General features: G+C 37.7%; 1 protein-coding gene across 4 annotated transcripts in view; it reads right to left on the minus strand.

Annotated features, from left to right (window-relative positions):
• Positions 1-14,380, minus strand: part of CEP350 (centrosomal protein 350) — a 155,555-nt gene that overhangs the window by 53,024 nt on the left and 88,151 nt on the right. For all 4 annotated transcript variants that reach the window (XM_043484574.1, XM_043484575.1, XM_043484573.1 and 1 more), the window contains 3 exons: positions 7,533-7,729; positions 6,739-6,923; positions 6,184-6,271 (listed from right to left, as the gene is read on the minus strand). In XM_043484574.1, coding sequence (XP_043340509.1) covers positions 6,184-6,271; positions 6,739-6,923; positions 7,533-7,729 — 470 coding nt within the window. The remainder of the gene's footprint in view (positions 1-6,183; positions 6,272-6,738; positions 6,924-7,532; positions 7,730-14,380) is intronic.

Raw genomic sequence — 14,380 nt, forward strand, 5'->3', positions numbered from 1 at the left:
CATTATTCTATTGTAAACTCCATCCCAAATAATGCTTTAATGCCTATAATTGTTTCATACTACAGGTTAGTTCTTTAGGAGAGATTCCAAAAAGTAGGACAAACAAGTCAAACAGAATGAATCATTTTATGGCCCTTAGAACAGTTTTTAAAATTGCTTTCAGAAAAGAATTTTCTCCACATAAAATGCCAACAGAAAACACTTAAGACAACATTGTATCAAACAGTCTCCACAAAGGATATTATTTTCTGTTGCTGCTGCTGCTGCTAAGTCGCTTTAGTTGTGTCCGACTCTGTGCGACCCCATAGATGGCAGCCCACCAGGCTCTGCCGTCCCTGGGATTCTCCAGGCAAGAACACCGGAGTGGGTTGTCATTTCCTTCTCCAATGCATGAAAGTGAAAAGTGAAGGTGAAGTCGCTCAGTCGTGTCCGACTATTAGCGACCCTGTGGACTGCAGCCCACCAGGCTCCTCTGTCCATGGGATTTTCCAGGCAAGAATACAGGAGTGGGTTGCCATTGCCTTCTCCGTTTCTGTTGCTAACAGTGAGCAAAAGATGACACACTTCACCATTAATAATCATAATAATCATTAAAATTTAATGATTATCCTTTTTATCATAAATTTCTTGTAATCTGTTTTCTCATCAATAAAGTAAGCATAATAAAGATATGAATAACTTATTATAATTTCTTTAAATCATGTTTGAGAAATTTTGAAACTTCCTGAAAATGCAGACAAGTGCACAATAAACATCTAATTTCCAAAATCCAAAATTAACACCTGTTATAATTCTGTCATATTTCCTCTTAGTCTTAAATTTTACAAAGAACTAAAATATTACAGATAACACCAGTCTGCAATCCCCTACCCCACCCCATAAAGGTAACCACTATCATGGTATATACACTTCCACAGTATATAGCCTTTTAAAATTCTTCTACAAATATTTGTAGTTAACTGCAAAAATATATATACTGCTTGGTTTGTATAATGTTTTACAATATTTTATAAATAATATCATACATACATATTTTCAATCTTGCTTTATTTACTAAATGTTGCTTTTATATGTCTCCATGTTGATTTGTCCCTAAATCCTGCATAAAATTACATTGGAGGTGTATTTATTTCATGGATCTGTTACTCCTACGGTTAGATGAGGCTACTGTCTACTATTACAAATAATACTAAAATCAACATCCTTTCACTTTTTTGTCTCCTTGGGCACATGTATAAATTCCTCTCAAGTGCAGTTCTCAAAGTATAGTCCGTGGTCGTTAGGGGTTCCCGAGCTCCTTTCTGGAGACTCTCAAACTATCTTTGTAATACTAAGACATTATTTGTCTTTTCACTGTCATGTGTATACAATGGCATTGTGCACACTTTTAAGAAAATAATAGTATTTTCTAAAACAAAATTAGTGAAAAGAGTAGTATTCAGATGTCTGCAAATCTTTATTGTCTGGCTTGATTTTTTTGTTCTCTGACTTGGGTTTTGGGGTTTTTAAAAAATATTTTAGATAGAAGTATAGTTGATTTATAATACTGTATTAGTCTCAGTGTTCAGCAAATGATTCAGTAACACATATTTTCTTCAGATTATTTTCCATTATAATTATTATAAGATATTGAATATAGTTCCTTATGCCATATAGTAATTCCATGTTGCTTATCTATTTTATGCACAGTAGTTTGTATCTGTTAATCCCATACTGCTAATTTATCCTATCCCATCTTCCACTATGGCTTGATTTTAAAAAAAAAAAAACACCATGCACTGATTATTTGGAAAATGTTTAGTTCACTCAGTTATGAAGATCTTCCAAATGTTCATATATTTCATTATATGATACCAAAAAATCACAATCATTATCACTATGATCCTCTAAGAAAAATTCTTTACTTTTAGGTGGTAGATAGAAGTTTTTACCATCGGCAACAAATACTGTCAACTGTCTTCTTTGAAGTACAAGCACACTTTTTTCATTCTGAGAAAATGACAGTCAAACACCCTAGTCTGAATAAACATAGTTTGTCTCAGATAACTCTTTCAGGTAAGAATAGTATTCCACGAAAAAATGTGGCTACCTCAGCTTGCAGCTGAAACAACTGCACAAATGCTTTCCCATGAGTTAATCACCTTCCCCTAATATCCAGGAAAAGTGCATTGTAGGCTTCCCATTCCTGTCATGCAGAATACGAAAACAAGTACTCAAATGCCAGCATAGTAAAAAATAATTTTACTAGACTTAATCAAGACATTCTTTCGTGAAATTAGCTTCTTTTCGCTGCAGGTGTATGACAGTGGAAGATACAAAGACTACTAGTAGTTTGGTGCCACTGCCTTGATTTGTGCTAAATGAGGCTTTGGCAGTTTTACCCAGTTTTACCGACCATTGCTGCTGCACCATTTAGTGCAAGTATCAACACATAAAAATGGCAAATTCACATCTCACTGTCCTCATGAGAACAGTTTTGATCTCCGTGTCCCATGAAAAAGGTCTAAGGGATTCCCAGAGCTCTACAAAACACCTACTGAAAACTGCTACTCGCTTAGGCCCGAGTTTCTAAATCAATGAATGTATAATTTCACCCAATCCAAGACTAGCAGGAAGAAAATATTTTTTTAATGGGTTCTAAGGGGGAAATGTTTGTGTCTCTCTTAAGAATAAACCATAAGGTTGTAGAAGCAAACTGTTCACTTTAAAATGATTAATGGTATATTCATTTTTAAATGTTTATTTTATGCTATGTATGTTGTTGTTGTTTACTCGTAAGTCATGTCTGACTCTCTGTGACCCCACAGACTGTAGCCTGCCAGACCCCTCTGTCCATGTAATTCTCCAGGCAAGAATATTGGAGTGGATAACTATTCCCTTCTCCAGAGGATCTTCCCGACTCAGGGATCAAACCTGGGTCTCCTGCATTGCAGGCAGATTCTTTACTATCTGGGCTTCCCTGATAGCTCAGTTGGTAAAGAATCCGCCTGTTGTGTCCGACTCTCTGCAACTCTATGGATGGTAGCCTGCCGACTTCTCTGTCCATGGGATTCTCCAGGCAAGAATACTGGAGTGGATTGCCATTTCCTTCTCCAGGTACTGGACAGCAGAGATACAGAATGTTACCATTATTGAATGGGTTTTATATCTAGTGCACTCTTTTTCCTGCATTGTTATATTTTCTTGCAGAAATATGCTCTATTACATCTATCACTGAAGAAATAAGCTGTTTCCACTTTCCCCTATACAGTGCAAATGCTTCAAGGATATATACCAAGACACAGAAATGCTGAGTCACAGATTATATGTGTCTTCAAGTTAGCTAGATACAATCAAACTGCTCTGAAAGGGGTTATACCAGTTTCAGGAACTCTCACCAGCTACAGAGAACTTCAGTGACAAAAACTGGAGACCTAAGAGAGTTAAATCTTAAACCTGTCTTAAAACTTCAGATTTAATGCTTCAAACTCAGTCTTCCCCTCAAAGTATCTGCCAATTCTAAAGTAGCACAGACAAAAAGGCTAAGGAATTAAGCCAGAAACCTCTCAACAGCACAGCAGAAATCCTATAGTCTCTTGTGCTGGTTAAAAAAAAAGTTAACCAGGCTTTTAGCTAAAATCCCTGCAGGGTCACAATCTAGGCTCGATGCAAGGCAGCAGACTGAGCCTTACCAACACTGTAACCCAATACCGACCCAGATCAGCCCTTGAGTGGAATAAAATGAACAGCTGACCACTCCAAATGCATAGCAGAGGAAAAAACAAATCCTAAGGGAAGATAACATCATTTGGAGCCTTTGCAGTTACTTATACACACTGTCCAGCATTGACTAAAAAAAATTACTGGCATACAAAGAAAAAGGATCATATGATAATAAAAAATAATAGACAAAAGTAGCAGACACACAAATGTCCAAACGATGGAGTTGGAAATAATGGATTAAAAAAGGAGGCCCAGTAGCTCAGTTGGTAAAGAATCCTCCTCCAATCCAAGAGAACCCGGTTCGATTCCTGGGTCGGGAAGATCTGCTGGAGAAGGGATAGGCTAACCACTCCAGTATTCTTGGGCTTCCCTGGTGTCTCAGGTGGTAAAGAATCCGCCTGCAATGCGGGAGACCTGGGTTAGATCCTTGGGTTTGGAAGATCCCCTGTAGAAGGGAATGGCTACCCACTCCAGTATTCTGGCCTGGAGAATTCCATGGACTGCATAGTCCATGGGGCCACAAAGAGTCAGACACGATTGAGCAAACTTCACTTTCACTTTTCTTTCAAGTTGAATTAAATTGTGTCTCCATGGGAACAAAGGAAAGCAGTAGACAATGGAAAATGAAATCATTAAAAAGGTGGAAGGAAAATAATCCTATACCTGGTTAAAAACATCCTTCAAGAATGAAGGTAAGGGACTTTCCTTGTAGTCTAGTGGTTAAGACACCACACTTCTGCTGCAGGGGGCATGGGCTCAATTCCTGGTCAAGGAACTAACATCCTTCATGCCACAAAGCATAGCCAAAAAATATGGGAAAAAAGAAAAAAGAAGGTAAAACAAGTATATCTTCAAACTAATGAAAGTAGAATTTGGTATCAGCAAGCATACAATAAAATAACAGATTCACCAAAATTAAAAACTGTGTGTCTCAAAGTGTAGCATCAAGAAAGTGAAAACAAGCCCACAGAATGAGAAATTATCTGTAAACTCAGTTTTTTCCTGCTTCACAAAGAGAAAGCTACTGTAATATTGTAAAAAATTATTTATTTCAACTAAGGGAGAATTTTAAGTTATTTTAAAACCTTTTTTTGGGGTTAAAAAAATAACTTCTTAAAAAAAAAAAGTTGAAAGGTTTTTCAACTTCATATGACCAGTGATGCTTCCTCAGGTGAACATTTTTTTTTTGGCTATGCCGTGTGGCTTGTAGGATTTTAGTTCCCCAACCAGGGACCGAACCTGGACCACAGCAATAAAAGCACCAAATCCTAACCACTGGACCACCAACTTTCCCTCTATGGCAAAGTTAAACAAAAACAAACTATTAAGTAACACTCCAATATACAACTCAAATGATTAAATTCATAGATTATCCAACATAACAGCTAGTACCTGGCAACAGGTCAATAAAGGGAAACTAGAATTTATTAAATACTTATCAGGCAATGTGAAACATTTTATATATGTTACCTCATTTAATCCTCACAACCACCATATGAAATATAATCTCACTTCAATAGATGGGGAGACTAAGTCTCAGAGAGTTACTTAAACTTGACCATGATTACACAGTTGCAACTGGCAAAGCTGGAATTCAAATAATAACAACTAACATTTATTGAGCATTTACCTTTGCGCCAAGGTCTGTTCTAAATTTATTATATATACTTACTCATTATTCCTCTCAACAACAAAGTATGTTATTACTATTATGATCAGTTTATAGAAAATGAAACTGAGCCACAGATAAGTAACTTCAAGATTATAAAACTAATAATTGGTAGGTCTGAGATTTTAATCTAGGCAATCTGAATTTAGGACTTCCCTGATGGCTTAGTGGCAAAGAATCTGTCTGTCAATATGGGTCAGTCCGTGGGTCGGGAAGATCCCCGGGAGAAGGAAATGGCAATCCATTCCAGTATTTTTACCTGGGAAATCCAATGGACAGAGGAGTCTGGTGGGCTCCAGTCCAGAGGCTTGCAAAGAGTTGGACATGACTCAGTGACTAAACAACAACAATCTGAATCTAAAGCCTGAATTCTTAACGATGACACTACACTGCCTCTCCAGGATTCAAATCCCAGGTCTTGCTAGGTTCACTAAGCCTAAATATTTGTCAATTCGTAATTCATGTATCTTAAAAGTCTATTTAGGGAAACAATGACTAAAAAGTTAATCCAATTAGACTTACAAATATTATAATTTTTAAAATACGCATATCAAAACACAATTGTACAATATTTTACAGAGCAAATGAAAGCAGAAGGTTTGACTCAATATTGTATTCTATTAGCAGTGAAGCACAATCCTAATTTAGAAGAAATACAGTAGGCCATTAAGCAACTCTTGTAATTATAGTAGTAGGCATAAAGAGTGGTTAATATCAACTAAATCTCCTTCAATGAGATAACAAGAAAAAAAGATTAGGCAAAATAATAGATTTCACAATCTAATTTGTACCCTTTGTTTTTCCTAACATACCTTTTCTTGCTGCAACCTTAAGAGCAAACCACGCTGTTTCTTCCGGAGTGGGGGCATTTTATCATCTTCACCTTTATCTCGTAGATGTCTGTAATCATTCCCATTGAGACAAAATTAGTTTAAATTCCTATTCAAATATCAAGAATTCCAAACCCCTTAAAGTCTTTAAACCATTTAACATTTTCAAATGTAGAAAACAGTTGCTTCATGCAGCAATTCCTATCCCAACCAATATTTTATTGGATATGTGATATAAGCAAATCTTAGACTATGTCCTTTAAATATAGAATAGCTTTGAGAATCTATAACACAATAAAGTAGTTAAGCATAAAATAACAATATAAGAGTCAGTTAAGTGATGGGAGAAATGCAAAGAGAATGTTATATGAGTAGGAGGTCTTGAAAGCAACATGATCCAACGATGACTGTTGTACTTCTAGCTCGAGAAACAGGGTTGATCAAATTAAATGAGGAAACAAAAACATCTTTAAAAACAAAGCATTTCATGAAAGGAGAAACTGAACAGTCAAAATTATGTTCATTGAAAGAAATTACTTTTTCTGATGCTCTAACCAGGCTAGTTCAGCTTTAGTTTTCTCCTTCAAGGCCTTTTCACGGAGACGCAGGAGTGAAGACTGGTGAGCTGCCCTCATTTCCTCTTCTTTCATATATTGTCGAACCATCTCCATAGTAAATTTGGAAAAGCTGTCTTGTCCTCCTGAGAATGGCATGCTCAGCTCCTGAGAGAGAGTTTAAGTCATCTTGATCACTGCCTATACCTTTTGGAACTTAATTAACTTCATTAAAAGAGGGATGCACTTATAAAAATAAATTATGTATACAGAAAGGCTGCCAACCATGTTAAAGAACATTCTTCAAAAAAAAAGGGAGAGAGAAAGTAACATTCAACTGCTAATTTATTCAGCCAATAAAATTTTAACAAATAACTAGAGTAAGTCAGGCACTGTCCCAGGGATGGTAAGAATTTTCCCTGTTATCCAAAAGGTTTAAAATTTAATAAGAAGAATTATATAAATGCAATTTTTTTAATGGAATAAAGTGTTGTAAGACTGAAGTGAATGAAAAAGCTAAAGATATAACTTTGGCTCACATCCTCAAAGGTCTTATGTATTATTTCAAGGAATATGTTTATAAGCTACTTTATAAGGAAAGCAAAGCTAAATTTTATACTCCCCGCCCCCCCCAAAAAAACCCCTCAAATTGGTACCTTAGGAAAAATATTCTGGTAGCTGACAACTGAGTTCAAATACAAAACGATACCTCCTACCTTTGAGAGAGCATATCCACAACTATATATGAAGTATCTCCACGGGTAAACTGAAACACACCTTGGCAGAGGACAGTGTAGTCTTTTCTGGGGAAGTTTCTTCATCAGAGTCTTCATGATGGCCTCTTTTCTTTTCCATGTTAAATCTGCGATGACTCTCAGAAGGTAGTAAAGATCGAAATGATTTTTCTTCTATTTCATCTTCTGTCATGGATTCATCAAATTTCAGGGAATATTCTGTTGCAACAGAAGTTGAATCTAAAAGAATATGGAGCAAGAAGATGTTATCATTACAAAAGTTTCAGCAGATATTCAATTAGTAGCCCCTGTTGCATCTTTATAGGACCATCTAACAAATTAAAGAACTGAACACTAGTAATTAATAGGCATAGAATAATAAGCAAAATGCACTCACTTTACAAACAAGAAACAGAAAAAAACCTAAAAGATCTAAAAATACTAGTACAAGAAATATGGCCAAACTGTAATGTACTTCGTATCTAAAGAGCTCTTATAAATCAATCAGAAAACCAGTCGATGGGGTTGCAGAGTTGGACACAACTGAGAAACTTAACAACAAAGACCCCTACAGAAAAATGAGAAATTGCCATGATATGATGCTTCACAAACGAAATATTAATGGCCAAAATTAAGTTTTTTAAAAAAGACTAACATGACTAGAAGTCAAAGAAATGCAAATGAAAAAATTTTGAGAAATTCATCAATCCCATGCTTAATTAAAAACATAATAGCTCTTTTAGATTGGTTCCTGTGTGCCTTTGACATTCCCCCTGCCCTTCAATCCTTTTTTCACTTCATATTTTCCCTGTATAGTCCTAGAATCAGTCATTTCTCCAAAGAGCTCTGGTTTCTTTTACTGGAGAGTATTTAGAAACCATAATCTTGGCATGGTTGTCCTTATAGCTACTGGGACACTGTTGCTTCTCCACTCTCCCTTAGTTGACTGAGCTTCTCTCTCCACTCTCAGTGGAGAGAGTCAAGTAATATTAATAAATGCAGGTATACTAACCCATCTACACACACACACACACACACACACACACACACACACACACGTTCCTGTATCCATCCACCCATCCAAACATGATCCATACTGATGTTTCTGACTCTGATCCTGTATCACAGGATTCATTCTAGTTTTCCTTTCTTGTATGTCTATAATTTCTATCTCCAACACTGAGAAATCTATTTCCCACAATTTAACATCCACTTACTTATCTGTTCAACTCCAACAGATACATAAACAACTGTAAACTGTCCATCTGTGAAAAACTAATTTGCCAACTAGAATACAGAGTTTTTATACTATTCCTTTTGTATTTACGCTTACAATTCCCACTGGAAAATACCATTTTCCAAACTTACCTGGGCCAGCTCCTTTTCTCTCCACCCCCCCCCCTTCAGTGTGGTTGTGCTATTCATTTGTACTGCACTTAGGCTGATTTGTCACAGACTGCACTCCATCCTGGGGCCTCCCCATTCCAACAAGCTGGTTAGTGTGTGTGTGTGTGTCTTTAGTTTGCATACGTTAAAGCTTACTCTTTGTAATGTACAGTTTTAGGGTTTTGACAAATGCACATCAGACAGTACATGCTGAACACACAATACCTTACTATGTAACAGCTGTTTCACACTAAAAGTTCTTCTGTGCATCTCTTTGTAGTCTATCACTTTGTCTTCCACCTGATACCTGGGAACCATTCATCTGTTTTCCACCCCTATAGTTTGGCCTTTTCCAGAATGTCATATAAATGGAATCATACAATAAATATGATCTGGGGGCTTTGGGGGTTTGCTAACTGCACTCAGTAAAATTCACTTAAAACTGATTCCTGTTGGTCCATGAATCAAATTGTTCCTTGCTGAACAGGATTCCACTGCATAGATTTAGCAGTTTGTTTATCCATTACCCTCATGAGACATCTTGATTACTTCCAGTTTTTTGGCAATTGTGAATGATGATGCCATGAGCATTAACATATAGATTTTTGTGTGGACTTAAGCTTTCAGATCACTAGGTAAATACCTAGGCATATGACTACTAGGTCATTATAAAATACTGTGAATATATCATCCAGAGGCACCATGCCATTTTACATTTTCATCAGTGATGAATTCAAGTTCCTGGTGCCCAGGATCCTTGCCACCAATTTGTTGTTATTTTGGATTTCAGTCATTCCAACAGGCAAGTTACAGTATCTCACTGAGATTTTAATTTTATTTCCATATAAATATATGATATTGGAGACAATGATATTGAAGACCTTTCCCATGTCTACATGCCATTTGTATGTTTTCTTCAATGAAGCATCTGTTTAGATCTCTGCATATTTTTTAATTGGGTTGCTGATTTTCCTGTTGAGTTTTAAGAGTCTTTTACATATTCTGGAGATAAGTATATTATCCAATATGTGTTTTACAAATATTTTTTAACGGTCTGTGATTTTTCATTATCTTAATAATCTCTCTCACAGAGAAGAGTTTAAAAATTTTTAATAAAGTACATCATGTCAATTTCTTCCTTCATGGATTGTACTTTTGGTGTTATATTTAAGAAATCATTGCCAAACCAAAGTGACCTAGATTTTTTCTTACTTTCTTCTTCATATTAGTCTTTCAAAGTTTTAATTTCTTTGGATCTTGGTTGCCCCATCAATTCTAGCCACCTTAATCTTCTATAGGCATGTTCACAGTTGGATAGCTCTAATGTCTCATCCTACAGAATCCTAGAAGTCTGAAAGCTTTCCTTCTTCATCCTGTCTCTTGCCTATTAATCCAAACTGGTTATGTCTCTGCTCACACAATCCCATCTGTATTCCGGGCTTCAGCTAAACATGCTGAGGTGGCTGATTAAATCCACGGGCAATGTCTTTATGAAGTAACTGTCCACTTGCACCCTTAGTGTTCTCTCCAGAACTCGCTTTCTCCTTTTTATACAATATGCACAGCCTGAGAATTTTCCAAATCTTCAAATTCTGGTTCTTTTTTGCAGAATAATTTCTTCAATTTATTTCTTCTTTCACATTTTACTATAAGCAGTAAGAAGAAACTAGGCCAGGCCTTCAATGTTTTGCTTAGAAATCTCCTCAGCTAAAAATCCAGGGTGATCACTTTTAATTTCCACTTTCCACAAAACGTGGTCCACTGGAGAAGGGAACGGCAAACCACTTCAGTATTCTTGCCTCGAGAACCCCATGAACAGTATGAAAAGGCAAATAGTATGAAAAAAGGTATGACACTGAAAGCTGAACTCCTCAGGTCAGTAGGTGCCTAATATGCTACTGGAGAAGAGTGGAGAAATAACTCTAGAAAGAATGAAGAGACGGAGCCAAACAAAAACACCATCCAGTTGTGGATGTGACTAGTGACAGAAGTAAAGTCCAATGCAGTAAAGAGCAATATTGCATAGGAATCTGGAATGTTAGGTCCATGAATCAGGACAAATTGGAAGTGGTCAAACAGGAGATGGCAAGAGTGAACATTGACATTTTAGGAATCACTGAACTAAAATGGACTGGAATGGGTGAATTTAACTCAGATGACCATTGTATCTACTACTGTGGACAAGAATCCCTTAGAAGAAATGGAGTAGCCATCATAGTCAATAAGAGTCCAAAATGCAGTACTTGGATGCAATCTCAAAAATGACACAATGATCTCTGCCCATTTCCAAGGCAAACCATTCAATATAACAGTAATCCAAGTCTATGCCCCAACCAGTAATGCTGAAGAAGCTGAAGCTGAATGGTTCTATGAAGACCTTCTAGAACTAACACCCAAAAAAGATGTCCTCTTCAGTACAGGGGACTGGAATGCAAAAGTAGGAAGTCAAGAGCTACCTGGAGTAACAGGCAAATTTGGCCTTGGAGTACGAAACAAAGCAGGTCAAAGGCTAACAGAGTGTTGCCAAGATAATGCATTGGTCATAGCAAACACCCTCTTCCAATAGCACAAGAGAAAACTCTACATATGAACATCACCAGATGGTCAATACTGAAAACAGATTGATTATATTCTTCACAGCCAAAGATGGAGAAGATCTATACAGTCAGCAAAAACAAGACCAGGAGCTGACTGTGGCTCAGATCATGAACTCATTTTTGGCAAATTCAAACTTAAATTGAAGAAAGTAGGCAAAACCACTAGACCATTCAGGTATGACCTAAATCAAATCCCTTATGATTATACAGTGGAAGCAACAAACAGATACAGGGGATTAGATCTGACAGAGTGCCTGAAGAACTAGAGACAGAGGTTCGTGACATTGTACAGGAGACAGGGATCAAGACCATCCAAAGAAGAAGAAATGCAAAAAGGCAAAATGGTTGTCTGACGAGGCCTTACAAATAGCTGAGAAAAGAAGAGAAGCTAAAAAGGCAAAGGAGAAAAGGAAAGATATACCCATTTGAATGCAGAGTTCCAAACAACAGCAAGGAGAGATAAGAAAGCCTTCCTCAGCTATCAATGCAAAGAAATTGAGGAAAACAACAAAAAGGAAAAGACTAGAGATCTCTTCAAGAAAATTAGAGATACCAAGCGAACATTTCATACAAAGATGGGTATAATAAAGGACAGAAATGGTATGGACATAACATAAGCAGAAGATACTAAGAAGAGATGGCAAGAATACACAATAGAACTATACAAAAAAGATCTTCATGACTCAGATAACCACGATGGTGTGATCACTCATCTACAGCCAGACAACCTGGAATGTGAAGTCAAGTGGGCCTTAGGAAGCATCACTATGAACAAAGCTAGTGGAGGTGACAGAATTCCAGTTGAGCTATTTTAAATCCTAAAAGATGATGCTGTGAAAGTACTGCACTCAATATGCCAGCAAATCTGGAAAACTCAGCAATGGCCACAGGACTGGAAAAGGTCAGTTTTCATTCCAATCCCAAAGAAAGGCAATGCCAAAGAATGCTCAGACTACTGCACAATTGCACTCATATCTCACATGCTAGGAAAGTAATGTTCAAAATTCTCCAAGCCACGCTTCAACAGTATGTGAATCATGAACTTCCAGTTCAAGCTGAATGTAGAAAAGGGAGAGGAACCAGCGATCAAATTGCCAACATCCACTGGATCATCAAAAAATCAACAGAGTTCCAGAAAAACATCTACTTCTGCTTTATTGACTACGCCAAAGCCTTTGACTGTGTGGATCATAACAAACTGTGGAAAATCCTTAAAGAGATGGGAATACCAGACTACCTGACCTGCCTCCCGAGAAATCTGTATGGAGGTCAGGAAGCAACAGTTAGAACTGGACATGGAACAACAGACTGGTTCCAATTCAGGAAAGGAGTACGTCAAGGCTATATATTGTCACCCTGCTTATTTAACTTATATGCAGAGTGCATCATGAGAAATGCTGGGCTGGATGAAACACAAGTTGGAATCAAGATTGCTGGGAGAAATATCAATAACCTCAGATATGCAGATGACACCACCCTTATGGCAGAAAGCAAAGAACTAAAACCATCTTGATGAAAGTGAAAGAGGAAGAGTGAAAAAGTTGGCTTAAGACCCAACATTCAGAAAACTAAGATCGTGGCATCCGGTCCTATCACTTCATGGCAAACAGATGCAGAAACAGCGGAAACAGTGGCAGACTTTATTTTTGGGGGCTCTAAAATCATTGCAGATGGTGATGGTGACTGCAGCCATGAAATTAAAAGATGCTTACTTCTTGGAAGAAAAGCTCTGACCAACCTAGGCAGCATACTGAAAAGCAGAGACATTACTTTACCAACAAAGGTCTGTCTAGTCAACGTTATGGTTCTTCCAGTAGTCATGTATGGATATGAGAGTTGGACCATAAAGAAAGCTGAGTGCCGAAGAATTGTTGCTTTTAAACTGTGGTGTTGCAGAAGACTCTTTTTTTTTTTTTTTGGAGAAGACTCTTGAGAGTCCCTTGGACTGCAAGGAGATCAAACCTGTCAATCCCTGAATATTCACTGGAAGGACTGATGCTGAAGCTGAAACTCCAATACTCTGGCCACCTGATGCGAAGAATCGACTCATTGGAAAAGACCTGGATGCTGGGAAATATTGAAGGCAGGTGGAGAAGGGGACAACGGAGGATGAGGTGGTTGGACGGCATCACCGACTCGATGGACATGAGTTTGAGTAGGCTCTGGGAGTTGGTGATGGACAGGGAGGCCTGGCATGCTGCAGTCCATGGGGTCACAAAGAGTCGGACACAACTGAGCGACTGAACTGAACTGAACTTCTACAAACACTAGAACAAGTTCAATTAAGTTCTCTGCCACTTTATAACAAAGACTGTCTTTCTTCCAATTTCCAATAACATGTTCCTTGTTGTTGTTTAATCACTAAGCGGTGTCCAACTCTTTTGTGACCCCATGGACTGTAGCCTGCCAGGATCCTCCGTCCGTGGGATTTCCCAGGCAAGAATACTGGCGTGGGTTGCCATTTCCTTCTCCAAGGGATCTTCCTGAACCAGGAATCGAACCCATGCCTCTGACATTAGCAGGTGGGTTCTTTACTAATGAGTCATCAGGGAAGCCCAAGATGTTCCTTATTTCCACCTTTATCAGACTTCACCAGAATCACCTTTAATATATATATATTCCTACCAGTAATCTCTGCAGGGCAATGTAAGCTTTTTTTTTTAATGAACCTCAAAACTGTTCTATCCTTTACTCATCCAGTTTCAAAGCCACTTGCACACTTAAAAGTATAGCAGCACCTCACTTCTGGGTACCAACACCTGTATTAATCAGCTAGGGCTGCCGTATCTATAGACTACTGTACCCCTATATTAGGGCTTCCCAGTGGTAAAGAACCCACCTGCCAATGCAGGAGACATGCAAGAGACAATGGTTTGATCCCTGGGTTGGGAAGATCCCCTGGAAGAGG

This window comes from Cervus canadensis, chromosome 13 (genome assembly GCF_019320065.1).
Source record: "Cervus canadensis isolate Bull #8, Minnesota chromosome 13, ASM1932006v1, whole genome shotgun sequence".
In the NCBI taxonomy this organism is placed as follows: domain Eukaryota; kingdom Metazoa; phylum Chordata; class Mammalia; order Artiodactyla; family Cervidae; genus Cervus; species Cervus canadensis.